Source organism: Pleurodeles waltl, chromosome 4_2 (assembly GCF_031143425.1).
Source record: "Pleurodeles waltl isolate 20211129_DDA chromosome 4_2, aPleWal1.hap1.20221129, whole genome shotgun sequence".
Lineage (NCBI taxonomy): Eukaryota > Metazoa > Chordata > Amphibia > Caudata > Salamandridae > Pleurodeles > Pleurodeles waltl.
The window spans coordinates 74,340,100-74,362,445 of NC_090443.1; the positions used below are offsets into that span (position 1 = coordinate 74,340,100).

At 45.3% G+C, this 22,346-nt stretch overlaps 1 protein-coding gene across 6 annotated transcripts in view; it reads left to right on the top strand.

Annotated features, from left to right (window-relative positions):
• Positions 1–20,782, top strand: part of TNS2 (tensin 2) — a 370,478-nt gene extending 349,696 nt beyond the window's left edge. For all 6 annotated transcript variants that reach the window (XM_069230717.1, XM_069230716.1, XM_069230718.1 and 3 more), the window contains 5 exons: positions 1,438–1,515; positions 2,001–2,169; positions 6,926–6,994; positions 11,184–11,213; positions 14,247–20,782. In XM_069230717.1, the coding sequence (XP_069086818.1) occupies positions 1,438–1,515; positions 2,001–2,169; positions 6,926–6,994; positions 11,184–11,213; positions 14,247–14,388 (488 nt within the window). In that variant the 3' untranslated portion in view covers positions 14,389–20,782. The remainder of the gene's footprint in view (positions 1–1,437; positions 1,516–2,000; positions 2,170–6,925; positions 6,995–11,183; positions 11,214–14,246) is intronic.
• The last annotated feature ends 1,564 nt before the right edge of the window (positions 20,783–22,346 follow it).

Below are 22,346 nucleotides of genomic sequence, written 5' to 3' on the forward strand. Positions count from 1 at the left end.
CCCTTTACCTCTACCCTCCCCTAAACTCTAAAATTACCCTTACCTCCCTCTACCTCCCTAAACCCTAAAATCACCTTTAACCTCCCTTTACCTCTACCCACCCTAAAACCTAAAATCTCCCTTACCTCCCTTTAACTCTACCCATCCCTTAACCGAAAAATCAGAGTTACCTCTCTTTGCCTCTACTCACCCCTGAACCCTAAAATCAGCCTTACCTCCCTTTATTTCCAACCACCCCTAAGACCTAAAATCACCCCTACATTTACCGAGCCCTTACCCTAAAATCACTCTTACCTCCACTTATCTCTAGCGACACCTAAACCGCTTTCTAAAATAACATAAAAATTGTTATTTAATTAAAAATATTTAGTCGCATGGTAAAGTTAGAAATACTTACCTGTGAGGTACTTAGCTTTCTGGTAAAGGCATGTGTGGTAAAGTATCCGCGGTAAAGGCTGTTTCAACTCTAGAGCCATGAAGGTAACCTTTCTCTGCGCCAACACACACTTTCCATAATGCTGTATAATTAATATTCAGCATGCAAGTCTATAAATAATTTTCAAGCTACTCAAAGAAACTAGTTACTTCTAGATCACAGCATTTTTTAGCTTGAAGTTGTTCTGGATTCAGATGGGAATTCTCTCATATCCCAGGTGAATGGGAGTAATACAAAAAGGGAGGGAGAATTAAAGGATGCTTAACCAGCACATGTAAAAAAGACTAAAGGCCTGATTTAGAGTTTGGCTGATGGATTACTCCTTTACAAGTGTGACGGATAGCCTGTCCACCATATCACGATATCCTTAGGATATAAGAGACTCGTAATACAGCGGACGGGATAGCCGTCATGATTGTGATGGATTAACCTCATCCACCAAACTATAAACCAGGCCCACATTTGTTAGCCCAATACTGGGTGGGGCATTTTGGGCATCAGCGAACAGGCTGGCTCCACTGATGGTCATACAGTAAAGTTTTATTTTTTTAGAAGAACATTTCCAAATTCATACACTTGACGGTAGAATAATGCACAGCATGAGATGGTAGAAGAATTCTAAGCATCAAAACGTTTGTTACAGGTACCTAAATCCTTCTTTCTCCTCCATCATCTCAACTCCCTCTCTTCTGTTTCCACCCTCACCTCCCACTTCATATCTTTCTGCATATTTGGTATGCAAGTGACTCTTCCCTGACTCTACAAGCTCTCCAGAGGCAATAACCTGTCAAAATATTTCCTGATTTCCCTTAATATCTGTCCACATTTGGGCATAAAACAACATACCTGGCCAAGTGAAAGAGAGAATGCTTACAGGGACATGATCTACACCATACAATACAGTCATAGTTTTATCTGGTAGGATTAAACACTAAAAATGTCCCACTCCCCTCTCCCCCCTTGCCTGCGACTCTTTGCTGATGTTTCTTATTTATTCACAGATCCCATGGAGGAGAATCCAGAGATGGTGATTCCCACAAACCTGAGCACCGCCGCTGACTTACTGCGACAGGGTGCAGGTATGTGCTCATCAAGAAGGCATGCTGATGGGTGCAGAATGGGGCCGATAAGTGTACACAAAGAGTGCAGGGGTAGAAGCAGGTGAGTAGGTGCAGACAGGTGTAGGTACATTTGCATCAGATGGCTGAAGCAGACCTTCTGTTACAGATTGGGACAGGCAGGTGTACATAGTGTGCACACAGGAATGTAGCTGCGCACTGGGGCATAGCTGTACACACATGAAGAGCAGGGGCCATGTTAGGTGTGCAAGTCCAGACTTTAGCAGATAGGTGTATAAAATGAACGCCATGGCATGGTGAGTGTGGAGCAACCTGGTGCTGATAGATGTACACATAGGATGTAGGGGCAAAGAAAGGTACATGTGCACATTGGGACAGATAGATATGCACAGATGGTATGGGTTTAGGTTGAATGTGGTGTGTGTGTGCAGCTGTGGACAGATGTCTATTATCAGAGCTTAAAATATTGTCTTACCGTCTCTCAGCTTGCAGTGTGCTGTACCTTACCTCTGTGGAGACAGAGTCCTTGACCGGTCCCCAAGCTGTGTCGCGTGCCATTGGCATGGCCCTAACCTGCAATCCACGTCCCACAGCCGGCCTCGTGCACTTCAAGGTCTCTGCCCAAGGCATCACCCTGACCGATAATCAAAGGAAGTGAGTATAAACCAACAACAGTTTATACGGTCAGTACTCATGCCAACACACCCACATCATAACTAGTCCCACACTCAAGTGATAAACCACTGCTGGCAAGTGATTTCAGTGGCAGGCAGTCACCTACCAAAAATCACATGGAGTATCATTGGGTAGCGGGAAGTTTAACTTTAAGGCATTCCTGTTTTGGAAGTACAGGCCTCATAGCACTAGAACGTACATCAACTTCACACTGAGACTGTACAGCAACAGAATAGCAGGATGTCCCTAAGCACTTTCTTTCTTATCGCAATGTTTACATTGTACATCTGTCATAGATTGACCAGAGCAGGTACATGTACACCAACTCCAGTGAGCATCAGCTCCTGGTGCCTTGGTTCATACTTGGGCTGTCTTTAGAACTGGTAAGCCCTGTCACCACAGGGGTTCTGAACTAAGACTGGCACTGTAGACCTTCATCACAAAACGGTATTGTAATCCACTGTACATGGATGAGAACACATATTCATTTTAAGCACGGGCCAAGCACTATCTTTAATAAAAGGGTTGACGTCTTCTTTAAGAAAAGCACAAGAGACTTCTTTAGAACAATTAGGGTTTGTGATGTGAAGGCCAGAAGGTGTGGTTTCTTGAATTCTATGGGTGTTTGGTAGTTACAGACCACATAGTTTCTGGCTGCTGTAGTGTATGAGGTGAGGGGATGATGATACTGTTTCTGAGGCTCAGGCATTGTGAGGTGACTAAGTAGATATGAGGTAATGGCAAATATTCTGACTCGGCATAATGTGACGTGATGGTAGATAGCATGGCATCTGGCATCGATTGTAGTATATATTGTAGGAAGCTGGCATGGTGTGTAGTGGACATCTATGGTGTTGGCACCTCATACAAAGTCCAGACAACCTCTATTAGTGAATGAAAACAGTGTCTAACAAGCCAGGTCTCTCTAGAGGTAGTTGTGGATGAGGAGCTAAGACTTATCTAGGAGACGTGCAAAGCTTATGCAATACCGCAATAGTCACACAGTAACTTATCACACATGAAAGGAACCACATTGTTACAAAAATAAAGGTACTTTATTACAGTAACACTACATTAGGGGCCAGATGTAGGAAAGCATTTGCCAGTCGCAAACGGCAAAAATTGCCATTTGCGACTCGCAAATCGCATTTTCCTATTCAGAAATGCATATTGCGAGTCGGGACCGACTCGCAAAATGCATTTCAGAATCGCAAATAGGAAGGGGTGTTCCCTTCCTATTTGCGATACGGAGTGGTATGCAATACCATTTGCGACCGCATATGCGGTCGCAAATGGTGTCGCAGTTACCATCCACTTGAAGTGGATGGTAACCCACTCGCAAATTGGAAGGGGTCCCCATGGGACCCCTTCCCCTTTGTGAATGGACCCAAAACTATTTTTTCAGGGCAGGTAGTGGTCCAAGGGACCACTACCTGCCCTGAAAAAATACTGAAACTAAAGGTTTCGTTTTTTTTTTTAAGTGCACCTCGTTTTCCTTTAAGGAAAACGGGCTACACTTGAAAAAAAAAAAAACTGCTTTATTTAAAAGCAGTCACGAACATGGAGGTCTGCTGACTACAGCAGGCCTCCATGTTTGCGAGTGCCTATAGTCAGTATGGGGCCGCAATTTGTGACCCACCTCATTAATATTAATGAGGTGGGTCTCTGCGACCCCATACCGACTCGCAGACGGTGTCTGAGACGCCGTTCTGCATTGCAAATTGCGACTTGCAATTTGCGAGTCGGAAGGACTCGCAAATTGCAAGTCTCAATTTGCAATTTTCCTACATCTGGCCCTAGATTACTTATAGGCAGTCCCCCCAACTAGAGGTAAGTATACACTATAGATATGCACAATAGCAATCAGAAATTAGCATAGAAAACAACAAGCATTGGCAGTAATTGTAGAAAATAGTGATGGCCCTAGGGGAGGGCCAAACTATATACTAAAATAGTGGAATGAGAAGTAAAGTTCCCCACCCAAAGGTATGGAGTAGTTAGAGAGGAGCTGGGAGAACTCGGGACCCCAAGAGGTGAATACCTTAGTGATCCCCAGCGACCAGGAGAGCAGAGGTAAGTACCTGGTTTTCCCAAGACTAACAAGAGGGCTTAGAAAACGGATTGTGCAAGAACAGGACAAGACCAGAGGAAACTAAAGGTGGAGTCTGGCAGAAGAGGACCTGCAAAAGAAGTAGACAGAGTCCAGTCCACGATGGAGTGTCCTGTCGGGGCAGGAGCCACTACCCACTCTGGGTCGACGGGGGAAGAAGGAGACCACTGGTGGAGTCCAGGAGCTGTGCAGGGGAGTCCTTGTAGCGGTGCAGAGTGTTGTCCTACGTCGGTCATCGGGTCGCAGATGGTCAGTAGTTTAGGAGAACCACCAACAATCCTTGTCTAATGCAAGAGGAGGCAAAAGAAGAGTTGCAAGGCTGAAGAGGACCAGCAGGTCCAGGGGACTCGACCCTTGGAGGGGAGTCTAGGCTGACCCTCAGCAGTCAGGAAAGTCAGCAGAAGCAGTTGCATCCCCCACAGCAACCCACTGGCAGCAGGCACATTAAGTTGCAGTGAAGCCCAATCAGCACACCTGGAGAGGAGCCCCACTTCGCTGGAGCAGGAGAGGAGGGACTGTCCTTGCAAGGATGAAGTGCTCGGGACAAGGGCTACTCGGAGCCTGAAGATCTCTTGAAGCAGGACACAAAAAGCCTTGGTTGCTGCATGACTCGCGGTGCACAGGGGTACTGTCCTACAAGAAGAGGCAAGGGCTCACCATCTCCCAGGTTGGACAGTGGGCAGAGAGAACCAGGGGGACCACTCTAGACCACCACTTGTGATGCAGGCTCCACACAGTTCCAGAGGAGAGCAGATCCATGCAGCCGGACGTCGTTGCTCTAGGTGCCTGCAGATGCAGGGGAGTGACTCCTTCACTCCAAGGGAGATTCCTTCTTGCTTCCTAGTGCAGATGAAGTTTTGCCGACCCCAGAGGATGCACAACCGGGGAAATGTTGCAGTTACTTGAATGACCTGGGGAAACAATGTTGCAAGGCGAGGTCGTCCCAGGAGTTGCATTCTTGGTGGTTTCTGAAGTATCCATTTGCGGGTCCAGAGGCCAAGAGCAGAAGTAAACGATGCCGTGCAGCCCTAGTGGAGTCTTGAACATCAAATATGGGGACCAACCCTCAAGGGAATCCCTAAATAGCTCTAAAAGGGGGTCTGGTGACCAGCTATCAGGAGAGGTCTCTGACGTCACCTGCCTGACCTGGCCACTCAGATGCTCCCAGGGGCCTTCAAGATGGCAGAATCAAATTGCCACCTCGAGGAGCTCTGGGCACCACCCCTGGGGTGGTGATGGACAGGGGAGTTCATCCGGGGGTCCCTGAGCTGGTGCAAACTGGTTTATGCAAGGAAGGCACCAAATGTGCCCTTCAAAGCAAACCGTGGCTTAGGGAGTCTACCCTTCCCAAGTCTTGTAACACCTATTTCCAAGGGATAGGGTTTTGCCTTCCCTCTCACACAGGAAATCCTTTGTTCTGCCTTCCACTGCCTGAGCTGACCAAGCAGCAGGAGGGCAGAAACCTGTCTGAAGGGCTGCAGCAGTGTGGGCTGCCTGGAAAACCCTGGAAGCCTCGTAGGAGCAATACTGGGGGGTCCTCCTAGGAGCCCCCAGAGAACATGGAATCATGCAACCAATACTGGTATTGGGGTATGATTCCGACATGTGTGATACCAAACAGGTTCGGAGTCATTATGTAGCTGGACACAGGTAGTGAGTGATCTGTGTCTAGTACACGTGTAAAATGGCTTCCCCGCACCTACAAAGACCAGTGCAATGAAACTGGAGTTCATAGAAGAACCTCTGCTCATGCAGGGATGCGCTTACACACAGGAACCTGCACCCTACCCTTTGGGCAGGAAGGGCCTACCATAGGGGTGACTTACAGTGACCTGGTGTAGTGACCTGTGGTGAAAGGGTGCATGCACCTTTTCACGCAGGCTGCAGTTGCAGGCCTGCAGACACATTTTGCATGGGCTCCCATGGGCGGAAGAATACATGCTGCAGCCCATGGGGGACCCCTGGCGTCCCAATGCCCTGGGTACCTAAGTACCATATAGTAGGGACTTATAAGGGGGCACCGGTATGCCAATTGTGGAGTGCACAGAGGTCTTAGGTAACCAAATTTGGTGTGAGATAGCACAATCACTGGGATCCTGGATAGCAGGATCCCAGTGAAAACTAAGCACGCTGATAACATGCAAAAGGTGAGGGTAACCAGGCCAAAAAGAGGGTACTTTCCTACATATATGAAGTGAGGTTTTCTGGCACCTACCAGGTGTGAAGGAAGGTGTCAGTGCCTTCAGTTCTGGCACACACACTGTTCTGGCCGTGAAGCAGGAGAAGATGCCTGTAGATTCATCTGACGCGTGTGAGGTACCGGAGTGTGCATTTGGTCTCCCCGTTGTAGTGAGACAGGGGTAAAAGCCTGATTGTTTCTGGAATCCATAAGGTCTTATACAATGCCCGATGGTAAGGGTTTTGGCACTCAGGGAGCATGTGATAAGAGACAATGAGGCTGCTTGTTTTTACCACCAGTGGTGTTTGAGGTAAGGACGTGTGAATTGATGGGCCAAGGGCCAATTTCTGGCACATAGGGATGTGCATAAATCGTGGTCGAGTTTAGGCTTAAACACTCTGTTAATATATACTGATCTCCCTCTTTCTCCCTGTATGCTCCCACAGGTTGTTTTTCCGACGTCATTATCCTGTTAACAGTGTGACCTACTGCAGCACCGATCCACAGGACAGGAGGTGAGAATCAATGCGCCTGCTATTGGCCGGAAGCAGGGCACTTTAATTTCACCATGGAGAATGATGTGTTTCTCCTGTTGCTGTGAGATCTCAGGTTATAAATACATCTTCAGCCGACAGCCATTCCACCTAACCTGCAATGCACAAAAAGAATGGGAATGCAGGAGTGTGTTGTCCTAACTTCAGTTCTGCCTTTTTAGGTCAAAGTCTACCTGCGTTATCTTACTTTCAGTTCTGACTTTTTTGGGTCAAACCTACTGAAAAACGCAGCTGTCTGGTTTGGTCAAAGTCATCTTGGGGGCATTTGGAAAGCCTCTTGGGGAATGCTTTTTGCCCACTGCTTACCATTGGCTATGTAACTCACATTTGTTTGCTTTCTATTTAAGGGCTTTATTTGTTTTAGGCTGTCCAGCTTGTTTGTCCCTCCTGTGAAGCATACCCTATTTACTGTATTCATCCACAATGCTCGCTTTCTGTAAACAGGCCTTTAACTCTTGTTCCTTTATTGTCACATTTGCTGTGTATACAAAGACAGAGGTCCAATGTCAGGCTCTGGTCTTCTGAGGGAGCTTGGTGCTTACTTTTCATTCTCTGACTTCAAAGTGATGGGATTAATGTGATAATCCTGATGTGAAAGGAAAGCTTTTTTCTAGCACACAACAAAATTGAAATGTCTGTAAATGAACTATGCAGATTTTTCAGATATATCAGAATTAGGAAAGCACAAATGAAGCACATTTTTTTGTAATTCTGAAAGTGTGGTGGAAACAAATATTTTAAAACGATCAAAACAAATCAGTACACTAGGTGATTACATTGCCAAACATGATTATTTGTACGCTGTCTACTTTTATAAGTAAAACTGTATGTCTGTACAAATGTAATGGTAATTTCAATTGAAAATGTGTTGTCTTTAACTGCAGTGCGATGCCACACCATGCATACTCTACTTTATGCCTCTCCACTCTACTCTGCACCACTCCCCTCTACATCACTTCACTCTACGCCACTCTGCAAGACTGCACTGTCACTGAACTCTATACCAATACACTCTACGCCGATGTACTCTTCTCTGTACCATTCCACGCCACTGCACTCTACACCAATCCACTCCATTCTCATCTACTCTGCATTACTGTACTCTATGCCACTGCACTGTATGCCACTCTAATCTATTACACTGCACTCTACTTTGCACCACTCCACTCTATGCCCCTTTACTCTGCTTCAATAAATCTACTCTACACCACTCCACCCTCTGCCACTGCAATTTGCGCTGCACAACTCTACGCCACTGGTCTGTACTCTGCACCACTCTACTCTAGGACACTGCACTCTATGCCATTCTACTCCAAAGCACCGCACTCTACTCAACATCACTATACCCCAATGCACTCTACACATCTCTACTCAAAACCAATGCATTCTACCCCAATGTACTCTACACCACTAAACCCTACTCTGCAACACTCTACTCTGTGCCACTGCACTCTACGCCACTCTAATCTACACCATTGCACTCCACGTCACTGCACTCTACTCCACTCTATTCTACCCTGCCCCACTGAACTCTAGGCCACTGCTCTCTATGCCACTTTACTCCAAGCCACTCTACCCTACGCATCTGCACTCTATGCTATTACACTCTACTCTACACCACTCTACTGCACTCTGTCAATGCACACTACGCTACTTCACTCCACCCCACTGCACTCTACTCTGCATCACTCTTATCTGTGCCACTGCGCTCTATGCCACTCTACTCTACACCACTGCACTCTACACCACTGCATCCTATGGCACTCTACTCTGCACCACTCCACTCTGTCTCTGCAATCTATGCCACTGCATTCTACAACACTTTACTCTGCACTACTATAATTAAAGCCACTGCATTCTACTACACTGCACTGTAAGTTGCTGCATTCTGTGCCGCTGCATTTTTCGCTGCTGAACTCTATACCACTGCACTCTATACCACTTTCTTCTGCACCACTCCACTCTACTGTAATGCACTCTATGCCACTCTACAAAACTCTACACCAAGACACTTAACGCCCGTCCACCGCACTCTACGCCACCCCACAGTAGGCCACTCTATGTGACTCCACTCTATGCCAATCCCCTACACAACATTATGCCACTCCACACAGTGCCTCTTTACCCCACTCCACACAATGCCACTCAAATCTATGCCACTTCACTCTATTCTGCTACACTCTGTGCCACTCCAAGCCACTAAACTTTATTTTACCCCACACCACTCTACCCCATGCCGCTCCACATTACTCTGCTCCACTCCATTCTGTGCCACTCCACTCTACACCACTCCACGCCACTCTGCTCCACTCCAGTGTATGCCACTGCACTATATGCCCCTTCACACCACCCTAATACTCAAATATTTTTAATATGAAATCAGTACAGTAGGTGATGCCATTTCCACACATTATCATTTGTGCAGTGTTTAGTTTTATCAGTGTGTTGTTTGTGATGGTAGTGCACTACCACACCATCCATACACCACTCTACTCCACTGCACAACATCTACTCCTTTCTCCACGCCCTTCCATCCTTCAATACTCCACTCCACTCATCTCTACACCACTCTATGCCATTCTACTCCACTCCACACAATGACACACCACTCTACTCCACTCCACTCTCTGTGATTCCACAACATTCCACTCTACTACACTCCACTCTGACACACCACTCCATTCAACGACACTGCAGCTATGACACTCCATGACTCTACTCCACTACACTCTACGCTCCTTCACTCTGACACTCCATGCCACTCTACGCCACCCTACTTTATGCCACTCTTTTGCATTCTATGCCACCCTACCCTGCTGCCCTCTATGCCATTCTGCTGTACACCATTCCATGACACTCTATGACCCTCCACTCTACAACACTCCACTTTACAACACTCTACTCCACTCTTCAACACTCTACTTCACTTTATGCCAGTCCACTCTACTTCACTGTATGCCACTCCAGTCTACAACATTCTACGCTCCTCCACTCTGCGCCCCTCCATGCAACTCTCCGAAATTGTACTCCACTCTGTGCAACTCCCTCTATGCCACTCCTTTTTATGTACAACACACTACTCCACTCTTCTCCACTACTCCATTCCATGCCACTCCACTCTGACACTCAGTGCCACTCCACTGTTCAACACTACCAACTCTATGCCCATCCACTCTGCTTCACTCTATACTACTCCAAGACACTCCTCCCTACACCACTTCACAACCCTCCACGACACTGTACTCCACTCTATGCCACTTCACTCATCTCTGTACCACTCTGCTCTATGCCACTCTACTCCACTCTACACCACTAAACTCCCTCTATGTAACTCAATTACACTGTACTCTGCCACTCCACTCTACGATCTGCCACTCCACTCTACGCCCCTCCGCGCCACTCTAAGCCATACTACTTTATGCCACTTTTCTCCAGTCTGACACCCTACTCTGCTGCACTCTACACCACTCTGAGACACTCTATGACCCTCCACTCTACAACACTCTACTCCTTGACACTCTACTCCACTGTACATCACTCTACTCTGCCCCAGTCCACTCTTCTTCACTCTATACCACTCCACAACACTCTACGCACCTCCACTCTACACCCCTGCATTCAACTTCATGGCACTCTACTCCACTCTATGCAACTCCTTCTACTGCACTCCACTCTATTTACAACACACTACTCTACTCTTCTCCACTATTCCACACCACTCTGTACCACCCACCCCAATCTATGCCACTCCACTGTACGACACTCTAACCCACTCCTTGCCCCTCCATTCTGCACCACTCCACTCTACTGTACTCTGCTCCATGACACTCCACAGCACTCCACTCAACTCTATGCCACTCCACAACTCTACGGTCAGTGAAACTCGGCAGCAGTCTATTCCCATCTATGCCACTTCACTCTACGACAATCCATGCCAGTTTCCTCTAAGCCACTAACTTTTAGGTATCCTGAACTGCTGCCATGCTAGTGTACAAAATGGCTAAACACATTGGCAATAGCCCAGGCCTATCAGCTTTGCCAATGCTTGTTCAACTCTGGCACATCATTCTGTTGAGATTTTTTTTTTAGGGTGGCATGTTGGTCCAGCATTAATAATTTGTTTTTAAACCTTTTTTTTTATTTCTCGTAGGTGGACGAATCCCGACGGCACAACTTCCAAGTAAGTATATGGCTTAAACTACAACAACTTGCAGACCTGCCAGGTTAAACCTCAAGCCCTACTGTAGGAAGCTGGCCTGGTGTGTGATGGGTACCCAAGGTACTTACACCTTATACCAGGTCCAGGTATCCCCTCTTAGTGAAGTGTAGGCAGTGTCTAGAAGCCAGGCTTTCTAGAGATAGTTGTGGATGAGCAGCCAAAGACCATGCAAAGCTCATGTAATGCCACTGTGGTCACACAGCACTTTCACACATCAAAGAAAACACTCAGTTGTCCAAAAATAAAGGTACTTTATTTTTGGCACAGATTATCACAAATCACTAGGCAGGTGACTCACCCTTAGGAAGTAAGTAATACACTAAATATATACACTAGCAATCAGAAATAGGCATAGAAAAAGTTAGAAAACAGTGCAAACAGTAATAACCAATAGTAACCCTAGGGGGAGCGCAAACCATATACTAAAAATGGAATGCGAACAAGGTACCCCCATCTAGGTAAGTAAAATGTGCAGAGGGGAGTTGGGGGTATTGGAAAACCACAAAGGTAAGTACCACAGTACCCCCTAGCAACCACGAATGCAGGAGTAAAACACTGGATTTTCCACAAACCACCCAAAAGAAGGAAAGAAGAAGACACTCATAGAAGACTGCGAGAAATCCAGCGGTAGATTCCTGAAGAAAGAAGACCTGTGACGAGAGGGAACCAAGTCCAGGAATCAGAGTGGAGTCCAGGAGGAGTAGGAGGTACTACCCACCCAGCTGTAGATGCAGGAGTTGGTCGACGGTTCTGAAGAACATGTCACCACTGCAGTCCAGGAGCTGGTGAAGCGTTCCAGATGGATGCAAAAGATGTCCCACTCTGAAAGGAAGATTGCAGATGGGTGTCTGTGCAGGATTTCTACCAACAAGCCTTGGCAAAGGCAAACTCGCGGTTAGTGGAAAAGAGGTGCTGCTGGGGACCAGCAAGGCCCAGGAGGACTCAACCCAGGAGGGGGAGTCACAGGGGACCCTCAGTGTCGCAGAGAATCTGCAGGAGCAGAGGCAGCACCCACAGGAGTCCCACAGGACGGGGACACAGAAGTCACAGAAGAAGCCCACGCAGTACTACAAAAGTGGATCCCACGCCGCAGGAGGCTGCGATTTGCAGGAAGGAGTGCTGGGGCCTGGAGCTGCACGTCGCCTCAAGATCCCTTGAAGGAGACACAAACAAGCCTTGGCAGCTGCAAGAGATGCGGTGCATGGAGGTGCTGTCCTGCGTGGGAAGGCAAAGGCTTACCTCCACAAAAGTTGGACAGCTGGCAGAGAGGACCAAGAGGACTAATCCGAATCACCACCCGTGATGCAGGGCCAAACCGCCAGACTCATTATTTGGCAGTCTTCACCGCCAGCCTGTCGGTAGTGAAACCATCACTGTGGCCCTGGAGGTCAGAAGACCGCCAGGGTCATAATGAGGGTCAAAGTTTCCAGTAATGTAATACTTGATGATAGAGTTATCGGAAAAAACTGAGACAGATGCAGTGACTGTGGGTGAACTGTTCAGACAGAGCAGACAAGATAACTTCAGTGTCCAGGGGACTTACTGAGTAGTGACTGAGCGGGCAAGTATATATTCTCCTACGGTGGTCAAGATGGGCAATCATCCAACCAGAGGGACTGCTTCATTAAAAATTCAAACCTAAAGGAGTGCACCTTACCTTGTGCTAACCAGTTTTCCTGCCCTGCGAAGCAAAAGTCGCCAGATCAGATCAGTTTAGGATGACCAAAGTTATTTGTAGTTTCAGACTTCGGTCCTGATTTAGATCAGAGTTCCCTACTCACCAAAACTATGGTCCGCGCATCCGATTTAAAGGCGGATGGATCATAGTTTGACAAAGGCAGAGACTACTCTGTCTCCACCGTGGTCAAACTTGTCCGACAGCCAGACGCAGAAAGGGCCACTGGAGAATTGGATAAATGTCCGCCCACCTAATTTAGATGGGCGCACATTGTTCAATGCCCGTCACCACCACAAAAAAACTGGCTGTAAGGGACACTTTGAAGTGCTCAATGCACCCCTTGCTATGGGAGGAAAGTCCTATGGCAAGGGGGACATTGTTTATTTTTTTACTTTGCTGCTTTGGGATTTTCTTTTTTAAAATAAAAAAAAACTAACTTTGCGATATGGCTCCGGCAAAGTCACAAGTCGGTTCCTGTCAATGCATGAAATATCCACCAGGCTGAAGGACATGCCATAATTTGTCTGTTAGCACCTCCGCCAGGGCAATGGAGTAATTTATACCCTTGCCCGGGATCGGAGGACGGGCCAACTGCCCAAAATGTAAATCGCCCCTTAGGCTCAGTCCCGTTGCTTTGGGAACCAGTAATAAATGGGATACAGGATAGGTGAGTTTTGCCCAGGCAGGGTGAAACCTACTCTGGGCAATGGGATGGCCACGTGGTCTCCCCTGCTCAGCAGGCTGAACACGTTTTTGGGAGGGAGGCTTCAAAGTCGTATGTACAAGCTTGCCTGCCCAAAAAGGGCATAGCAAGCTTTCCCTTAGTCAAACCCACAATCTTGTACCGCTATGAACATTTGTTCAAAATGAAGTAATTTGTGAATCATACACAGATACATAATACAGGTCCAGCTCTGATACAACAGATCAGTAAAAGAATGGAGCACTCTCCGTGTCCCTAGCATGGTTACTGAGCTCAGTGGAGAAAACCTACAGGGCAATCTAGAAAAAAACGTACATCGCATGATGACTTAGCTTTTCCTAGCAGTGCAGAAGACTTTCACCCCAAATCGAGCTTGTACATAGTCTCGAGAAAACTACATTATTTATTGCATAGGTCGATAGAAAACATATTGTAGTGATTTTGATTGTCCATCTAAAGTACAGGAAATTCTGGAAATCGTTCTGTCACAGAACTGGAATCTTTGATGGAAAGTTTCCAGGGCAGCATAGGGCGCAAGTGGCAATTATACTTTTGAACCACTTTGCCTCCCAGTGAGGTAAAGTTTACCCCCTGTTTCTTGTCTGCTCCACAGGGTGTTTGGATTTGTGGCCAAGAAGCCCGGCAGCTCCGTGGAGAACGTCTGCCACCTGTTTGCCGAGCTGGACCCGGAGCAGCCGGCCTCCGCTATCGTCAACTTCATTACCAAGGTCATGCTGGGCACACACCGGCGGTGAAGGCAGTGCCTAAAGATGGGGGCGCATGGCACGAGCTGGGGGCTGGCGCCCGAGGAGGCCCTCTGGCATCTCAAGAACAGTGCGCTTTCTATACAGAGGGAAGTTGTGAGAAGTGAGCCTCGCTGCTGACAGAGGCGACCTCGCTTTGGGACTGTGGGCAGCCGCTGAGAGGTCAGACACTGCCACCACCGTCTGGATGTATTATCAGCACTTTCAGATTTTTTTTTTTTAAGTGGAGTATCACTGTTTTCTTTACACAAAACGTTAAGAAATCCCATATTAGTTCTGAAATACTTCAGTGCAAGTGTATGTCACAAAAAGGACAGTGGAGAATTAAAATTTGCATTAGTGTTGATTGAGGTATCAGGATCATTTAAGGGAGCGAGGGCATTGTTTCCTCTGGTCATTTATGTTGCCACTGATATCTGACTGAATTTAGCAAATGTTACCAAACTGCAGCTGTAAGACATTTTACATTGTTTCAGTGGCACAGGATTCATATTGTGTCTTGGGTCACTTCCTGGAAGTAGCAGCATGCCTCTGGGCGCAGTGCCGTACATCTTTGTTTGGTTCCTTGGGTTCGCACCCTTTCCTCTGTGCAGTCCTTCGGATCAAAGCAGTTCTTGTCTTCACTGTGCAGTTTGAATACCCTGGCTGCAACTTTAATGCCTTTACTGGAATATCTTTCTGTTTAGTTACCCCTTCATGGCCATGGAGTGCAGTTTCTATCCCTTCAGTTACATTTTTCGCTGGTTTTCCTTTCAGTGCAGTTTCCTTGTATCTCAGTGCAGTTTCTATCTTTTGGATGCATTTGGCTGTTTTAGAGTGTCGTCACTACCCCAAAGATGTCAGTTTCTGCACTGACTGTAGTTCCCTAGAACTGGGTCCTGCTCCTCCTCTCGGTTCTGTTCCAGTTCTCTGCTGTGTCTGGGTGTGTGAAATACAGGTAGCGCTCATGGGCAAATCTCAAACATTGTATTCAGTTATCTTAGTGAAGGTCACGAAGGTTGTGACCCTTGGTGAAAGTCCAGGAAAGACCCGGCAAAAGCACATTTGGCAGAAAGCAACTAGAGCAAAAATCAAATTTTCGGGAGAGACTTTTTTTTAGCAAAATAATATTGTGCTGGAAAATTCTTTTCTGTGAGGGCTTCATCTACAAGCGAAGTTTTGTGACGGTGAGAAAGTTCACCACTGAGTCAAGTTTGTCATCTTCAATTCTCCCCCACCCCCCAAATGCAATTACTGCCTTTACACTTCAGGTTCTTACACCTGAGTAAAGACCCCTTCTCCTGAGCTGAGTATTCATTACCCTCAATGCAGATCTGATAACCATAGTGCAGTTTCGTTCAGTTTGGAGTGTTCGAATCCTCGTGGTGCAGTTCCATTCCTACCAGTGGCCACCCCTCAGTCCAGATCCATTTGTCTCTCCGCATTGGCATTCCTCCTTTGTAATTACATTCATTCCAATGCAATCTCATTCCTCGCTTTTGCGCTCCCTTCTCACTATAGGTCTGTGTAGTGCTCCTTTATAGTGGCATTCCTCCCAGTGCAGGTACATTCCTTCTATGCAATTCTTTCTCTGTCCAGGCTCCCTCTCAGTGTACCGCTATCCTCCAGTCCAGTTCCATTCATCTCAGCGCCTTTCTTTTCTGAACAGAAATTTCATTACTCCTGATGCAATTCGCTGTATAGGGATAAACGAAAGCAATGCATGAATAGTCGCCATATTTTCATAATGTGACCTCTTACCTTTGGACAGTGAGAAAGGAATCAGCGACAGCCACTTCAGTTGTACTGAAGAAGTTGGCCTCACTTAGTGCGAAAGTCTGACATCACAAGATGTGCAGTGCGCACCCTGCTGCGTGCTTCGGTAAAATGGGAAGTTTCACATAGAATTCAAGCAGAAGCACATTTCAGATAACTGCCAAGTCTTATTTAAACTAAGCTAAGCTTCCACACACAAATCATCATCGGACGTATTACCTGTATTTATTTCAACAGTACAGGTGTCGGGGCAGAGAAACTAGTCACAGGGATATGGCACCCCAAGTTCAAAGAAGAAAGGACAACCCCACCTATGGCTGGTAGAGTTTGCAGGTGGTTTCTTTGCACAGCATTGAGGTGCTGTAATAATGGAATGCAAAACAGGTCCTGTACACGAGGAATACTGCTGAGGTTGCGTAGACCAATGAGACTTTCAAATATAACCTTACAGTCGATGATCTGTGAACATGTGAGACCAGCATTGGTGACCCAGAAAAAATGAGATGGACAGAGGGGGCTCTGCAAAAGGGAACAGCGGACAGGCTAGGCTTTATATACATGGCGGACATACAGAGCAGGCACTGTAAATATTGTAGGTAAGCCTAGGTGATCCTGTTAACATGGAAGATAGGGAGTGAACACCCATAAACATGAGAGGCAGACTGTGGAGGTTCTGTAAGTACAGACAAGCAATTGTGTTTTATGCAAACATGAGAGGCAGGCTGAGACAGTCATATCAATAAAGGAGATTGGCCTAGGGGCATTGAAACACGATGGGTAGTCAGCGTAGGTCATGTGAATGTGGGAGACCAAAAAATGAGGGTTTTTAAACAAGAGAGAAAGGTAGGACCTGTAAACAACACAGAAATAGAAGATCATGTAAGCATGAGAAGAAGAGAGATTGTTGCAAACATGAGGCAGGGGGTCCTTCATAGATGGGAAAGAAACGGTTGGAACAAACTTTGTAAAATGGGAGACAGGTAGAGCAAGTGCTGCACGTATGAGAGATTGGCTGATCCAGCAACATAGAGCCACGCCGGTGAACAGAAGAGGCAGGTAGGTCAAGCCCTATAAACATGCAAGAGTGGCACCGCAAGCACTATAAACAGGCGAGCGGGGTAGAGAAAGCCATGTAAGCATGCAAAAAACATAGAGAAGCCCTGTAGACATGGAATACATGTAGAGCCACTCCTGTAAACAGGAGAGACGAGTGCAGCAAACCCTGTAAACACTGGAGACCAGTAGACAAAGCTGTATAAACAAGAGAGACAGGTACAGCCACCCCTATCAACAGGGGAGACGGAGAAAGGAATATGTGACAGAACAACTAGGTCCTAAACAACTATAGCCTAAACCACTACTGCTAAACAACTAAAAAGTCTCTACAACTAAGTACTGAACAACTACTGTCTGAACAACTACTGTGTCTGAATAACAATTGCCTGAACAACTAATATATATATATATTCTAAACAACTAATAAACCATAAAAACCAAAAGGAAAACCTTACCTTAAAATTAGTTGTTCAGGCAATTGTTATTCAGACACAGTAGTTGTTCAGACAGTAGTTGTTCAGTACTTAGTTGTAGAGACTTTTTAGTTGTTTAGCAGTAGTGGTTCAGGCAAGTAGTGGTTTAGACCTAGTTGTTCAGGATGTTTCCCCGGAGAAAGCCATGTAAACCTGAGGTGCCTGAAGAACAGAGCAGGTCCTGCATTATGCAAGAAAGTTTCTACTTTGGAGTTGGTGAGGGTCCAACCAGTCCTATGAGAAACACATGAGAGGATAAGTAAGCCAGACAATCATTAAAAGAAAGGTGGGGCTTTAAGAAGCTAACCTGGGGTTTAGGGACATCAGGGTACAACCGTAAGTAAGTCAGAGAACATGATCCCCTTTCTTACAGGTGACCAAAATACTGCAAAGAATGTCCTGGAATACATGAAAGGAAGTCTGCTTATTAAAGAGGCAGGCAGTGGACATTATCATGGTACAAAACAAGAAGCTTCAGCACTGCCTTACACAAATGAGAGCCAAGATATGTCATACGACAGGCATCTGTCACTATTAACACAAGCTTGGCTGTTGCAGCAGCAGTGTGAGAGGAACTCTTATCAAAGTAACGACACAAAATATAGATCCTGCTAGATCAGGTCATTCTACATTGGTCATGGGCAATAATTGTGTTTTTGTTTTAACACCTATTCCTTTCCTTGGCAACTGAGGAAATACAGTAGATGTGCCCATGTCTTACACGTTCTTCACAACAGCTGTCTATGCAAAATAACCAAAGAACTGATTTTTATTTGTGTGCCTGCTAGGCCTTTCACAAAAATCTCTGATACATCACAGCCGCCTAACTCCTTAGCAGTGTCTAACTGCTTCTCGCCTTTTTCCAAGCATATCGGTCTGTTATTTGTTTATCAAGCTCTGTTTCTGAATCATTTATAAGCAACTCTACCAGACCTTTTCCCTTCTACATGAGTATGTATATTTAAAGTATGCACCCCTCACCTCCGGAACTTGTCTTAAAAGGACTGCTGGCTGGGCTACAGACGATCTAATTGCTCCTGACATGGTGATGACCAGTCAGCAACTGGATTTCGTGTTTCTTATCTAGATGTGGAAGGCATGACACTACAGTCAAGGAATACTAATAGAAGTGCACTTAGGCCCATATTTATACATATTTTGCGCCGCCTTTCCGTCATTTTTTGACGCAATAGTGGTTCAAACTTACGAAATATCATTGTATTTTGTGAGTTTGCGCCACTTTTGCGTCAAAAAATGACGCAGATGCGGCAGAAAAAAAAGTATATGGGCCTCAGTATCTTAAGACAGCTCTCAGTTCACTTACTCCCGGGTGCACCATAGATCGTAATACAGCAAAGCGTGGCAGGCTCGCAACGTACTGCATTCTGGAACATGCAGCAGTCTTTCTTTCCATAGCTTTTTCTCCATTATAGGAAACTAAACCAAGGTTAAGTGGGCTGTAGTTATAGTGAGCTGCATACCAAAAAGGTAATTTTAATATTTTTCTACGCACACAGTCGATTATGTCTGTGCACTGGAATTGTGCGTGATGTGCCATCATATTTCTGTCGTGGACCTCCAGCTATTTTTCAGTGCATGGAACACATTTTTGAAATCTCATACTCCTCTAGCCCAATCTGTTACGTCTGACACTGTTTTTTTCTGAATCCTTAGACCCCAAAATTCTGCAGCGCTGACCAAGCTTCCATTTTAGGAGAATTCCAAGATGTCAAGGAACCCGGGAAATAGTAGGCTTGGCACCTTCTGCATTGTTTGTGACATTATTCAGTTTGTCGGCAGCTACTGCCAGATGTACGCAGAGCAGTTTATCTATGTAAATTGTGGCAGTTACAACACAGCTTACGTCTGAGAATTCACTCCTACGAAGAATAATTCCAGACAGCTTAGGCTTTCAAGTTATCCAGGAGGGGAAAAGCTCTATTCCCAAGAATGTGAGAGTACGGTAAGAGAAGGAAATGGTGAGTGTGCATACTGCTGCAGTGGTGAGCTGGATCTCCTGGAAGGCAGCCCGCAATGTTCTTCATTGTCCTGCTTCGTAGTCTTTTACTCCAGCAAGTGTCCAGCAAAACCATACATTTACTACTAGACATACATTTTCACCCGAAGCATAGGTGTGTGCTTCTAGACACAATTTATGATGTGATTGTTTAATCCTCCACCAAGAGGAGACGTTGAGGAAAACAAGGATCTTGTTGCTCCTCCTGTGAAGGAGATGTGGCATGAGGTAATACAGCACACACGTGTTTTTGTAAACAATAGCTCTTGAGCTTACAAGTGAGCCACAGGACAGGAAACAGAGCTAGCTGTAGGGACCAGTATTCAAATTCTTTCTGCTGTTGTTTCACTTCCATTTGTTACAAGCACAGCCAACACATGCTTAGACGGCGCACCACCAGAACATCATTATCAGAATATTGTCTGACATAAATATCAGGTCTAAATATCATCTTTAAGAATATCAACCCATTGCAGTTCATTATAGAAAATATACTCCCAAGAGGACAATATTTTCATAAACTATATTTAGAACACAATATATTATGTCAGATTTTATTTCTTTATAGATTATCTGATATGCTACTGCATAGACTAGTCTCAGAATGGTTAGGTTTTGAAATCATTATTAGAGTTTGAAGATGGCTATCTTAATTTGATTGGGGATTGCCATCTCCGTATATATATATTTTGACCCGAGACCTAAAAACAATGCTATCCAATGACAACTCTTACGGTAAAACATGGACCATATATCAGATTCCATTGTCCTTGTGTGGAAAAGGGTGGAAAGAAAGTATGATTCTTGTAAAAAGCCCATCTTGGCTTCAAATTGGCGGCCGCATCGCCTGTCCGAACATGTAGCTATATTTGTGTAGAGTTATTAAAGAAAAAAATCTATTTTTGTCTGAAAAGAATTTATATAAGCTTTAGCCAGAGATATATAATATATATTCTTGTGTCTGTGCAGATCCGTGTGCTTCTCTTGTATTTTGCTTTTTTAAAGTATATTTCTGTAAGAATATGTTAAACTGACAAAAAGATACTTTTTAAGAAATGAAGTGCCTACCTTGTAAGTAGCCAAATATGGTGTGATTCTTTATTTGTTTTTATCACTTTCAGTAACTGCTCTGTGGACATCATGAGCCAAATGATGCCTAGTTAAAGTTTATTATCTAGTGTACCATGTGACTTTCAAAAATACTTTTGCTTGTACATTAAATAAGTTGTTTCTGATGCAGAATGAAAACTTGTACTTACAGGTGGGTTTCTGAAAAACGCATTGCTCAACAAAATCAGCTTTCAGAGCCATATAAATCCTGCCCCAAGCGGCACTAAGTGCTTCACCCTAGTATTATGGCAATTACTGAATAGAATCCCAAAGAAATCCAGAACTCCTCTAACATTCCGTACCTTTAAGGCCTAGAAACACATCTTCCCCTCTTATAGCACCAAAAGCAAAATGTCACACTTTTTCTCTTTTAGAAACAACAATAAACACAACATGTAACATGCAAAACACACAGCACCCAAACACAACGAAACATAAGAGACAAACATTTGAGAATCTCACTAAATCAAACAACTTGCTAGGCATGCTCCTAGTCATCCGTCCGTAAACTGTCATTCTAAGTGCAGATTCACTAGTGAAAATAGCTGAACCAAAACCAATACTCGTGCCAAACCAGATCCATCTCCCAGAAGTCTACTAGCATCCTGTGGAGCCACCACCACATTTTGCTTGGTACCGCGGACATCACAAAAATCACCAGGTGCATCCAGATATGCATTACTCTCCTCTTGCACCACCTATACACATCCCTGACCAGTTTAAGCTCTGCACCACAAGACCCTATTCAAAATTCCAAAGTTTACAACCCTGCACTCACTGCCTTACTGAAAACCTCCACCTCTCGACAGGACTTGGACTATCTAGGTAAAACCTTGCCAATCTCAGCTATCAGCTTTCTCACCCATTCTCCTACCTTAAACTGATGACTGGAAGGCTTAGCTCTTTTTTCTTCATCTTACGTTGATACGCCTCAACTTGTTCACACAAACATAATGAAAATCCACTTTATTTTAATCACCACTGCACTCTTTAAACCACCAAGGAACTAGTATGGACCCTAGATAAATACCTGTTAGCAAATGGAGACCAGTGCCCAAATCAGGAGAAATTCTATACTTTAAAAGTGTATCTTGTAGTGTCTTCCAAGACAACCACCAGCACCAGTTGAATCTGTTCTTTGACAGCTCTGTTAAATTTCTCAGCTTGGTCATTAGATTGTGAATAGTAATTGGTCACCCTTTTATGTACAATACAACACCTACCCATAAAGTCACTCAGTGCTCTGCTTAGGAACTGAGACACGTTATTAGAAACTAGTTCCTCCGACAGGCCTGCTCTGCAAAATATTTATTCAGAAAATACCAACAAACCCATCAGTACTTAGCTCACCACTCATCTATCAAGTTATCAATCTGAGGACACTAACAGAATTCTTGAAGTCTCCTTTTGGTGTTAGCCATATTCAGATGCCTCTTGTGACCTAACTCAAAAATTCTCAAGTCAAAAAGTGGATCTACCTTATCAGCTCTCATCAAAAGTCCACTACACATCATCAGCTACTGCAGCTCTCACAAATT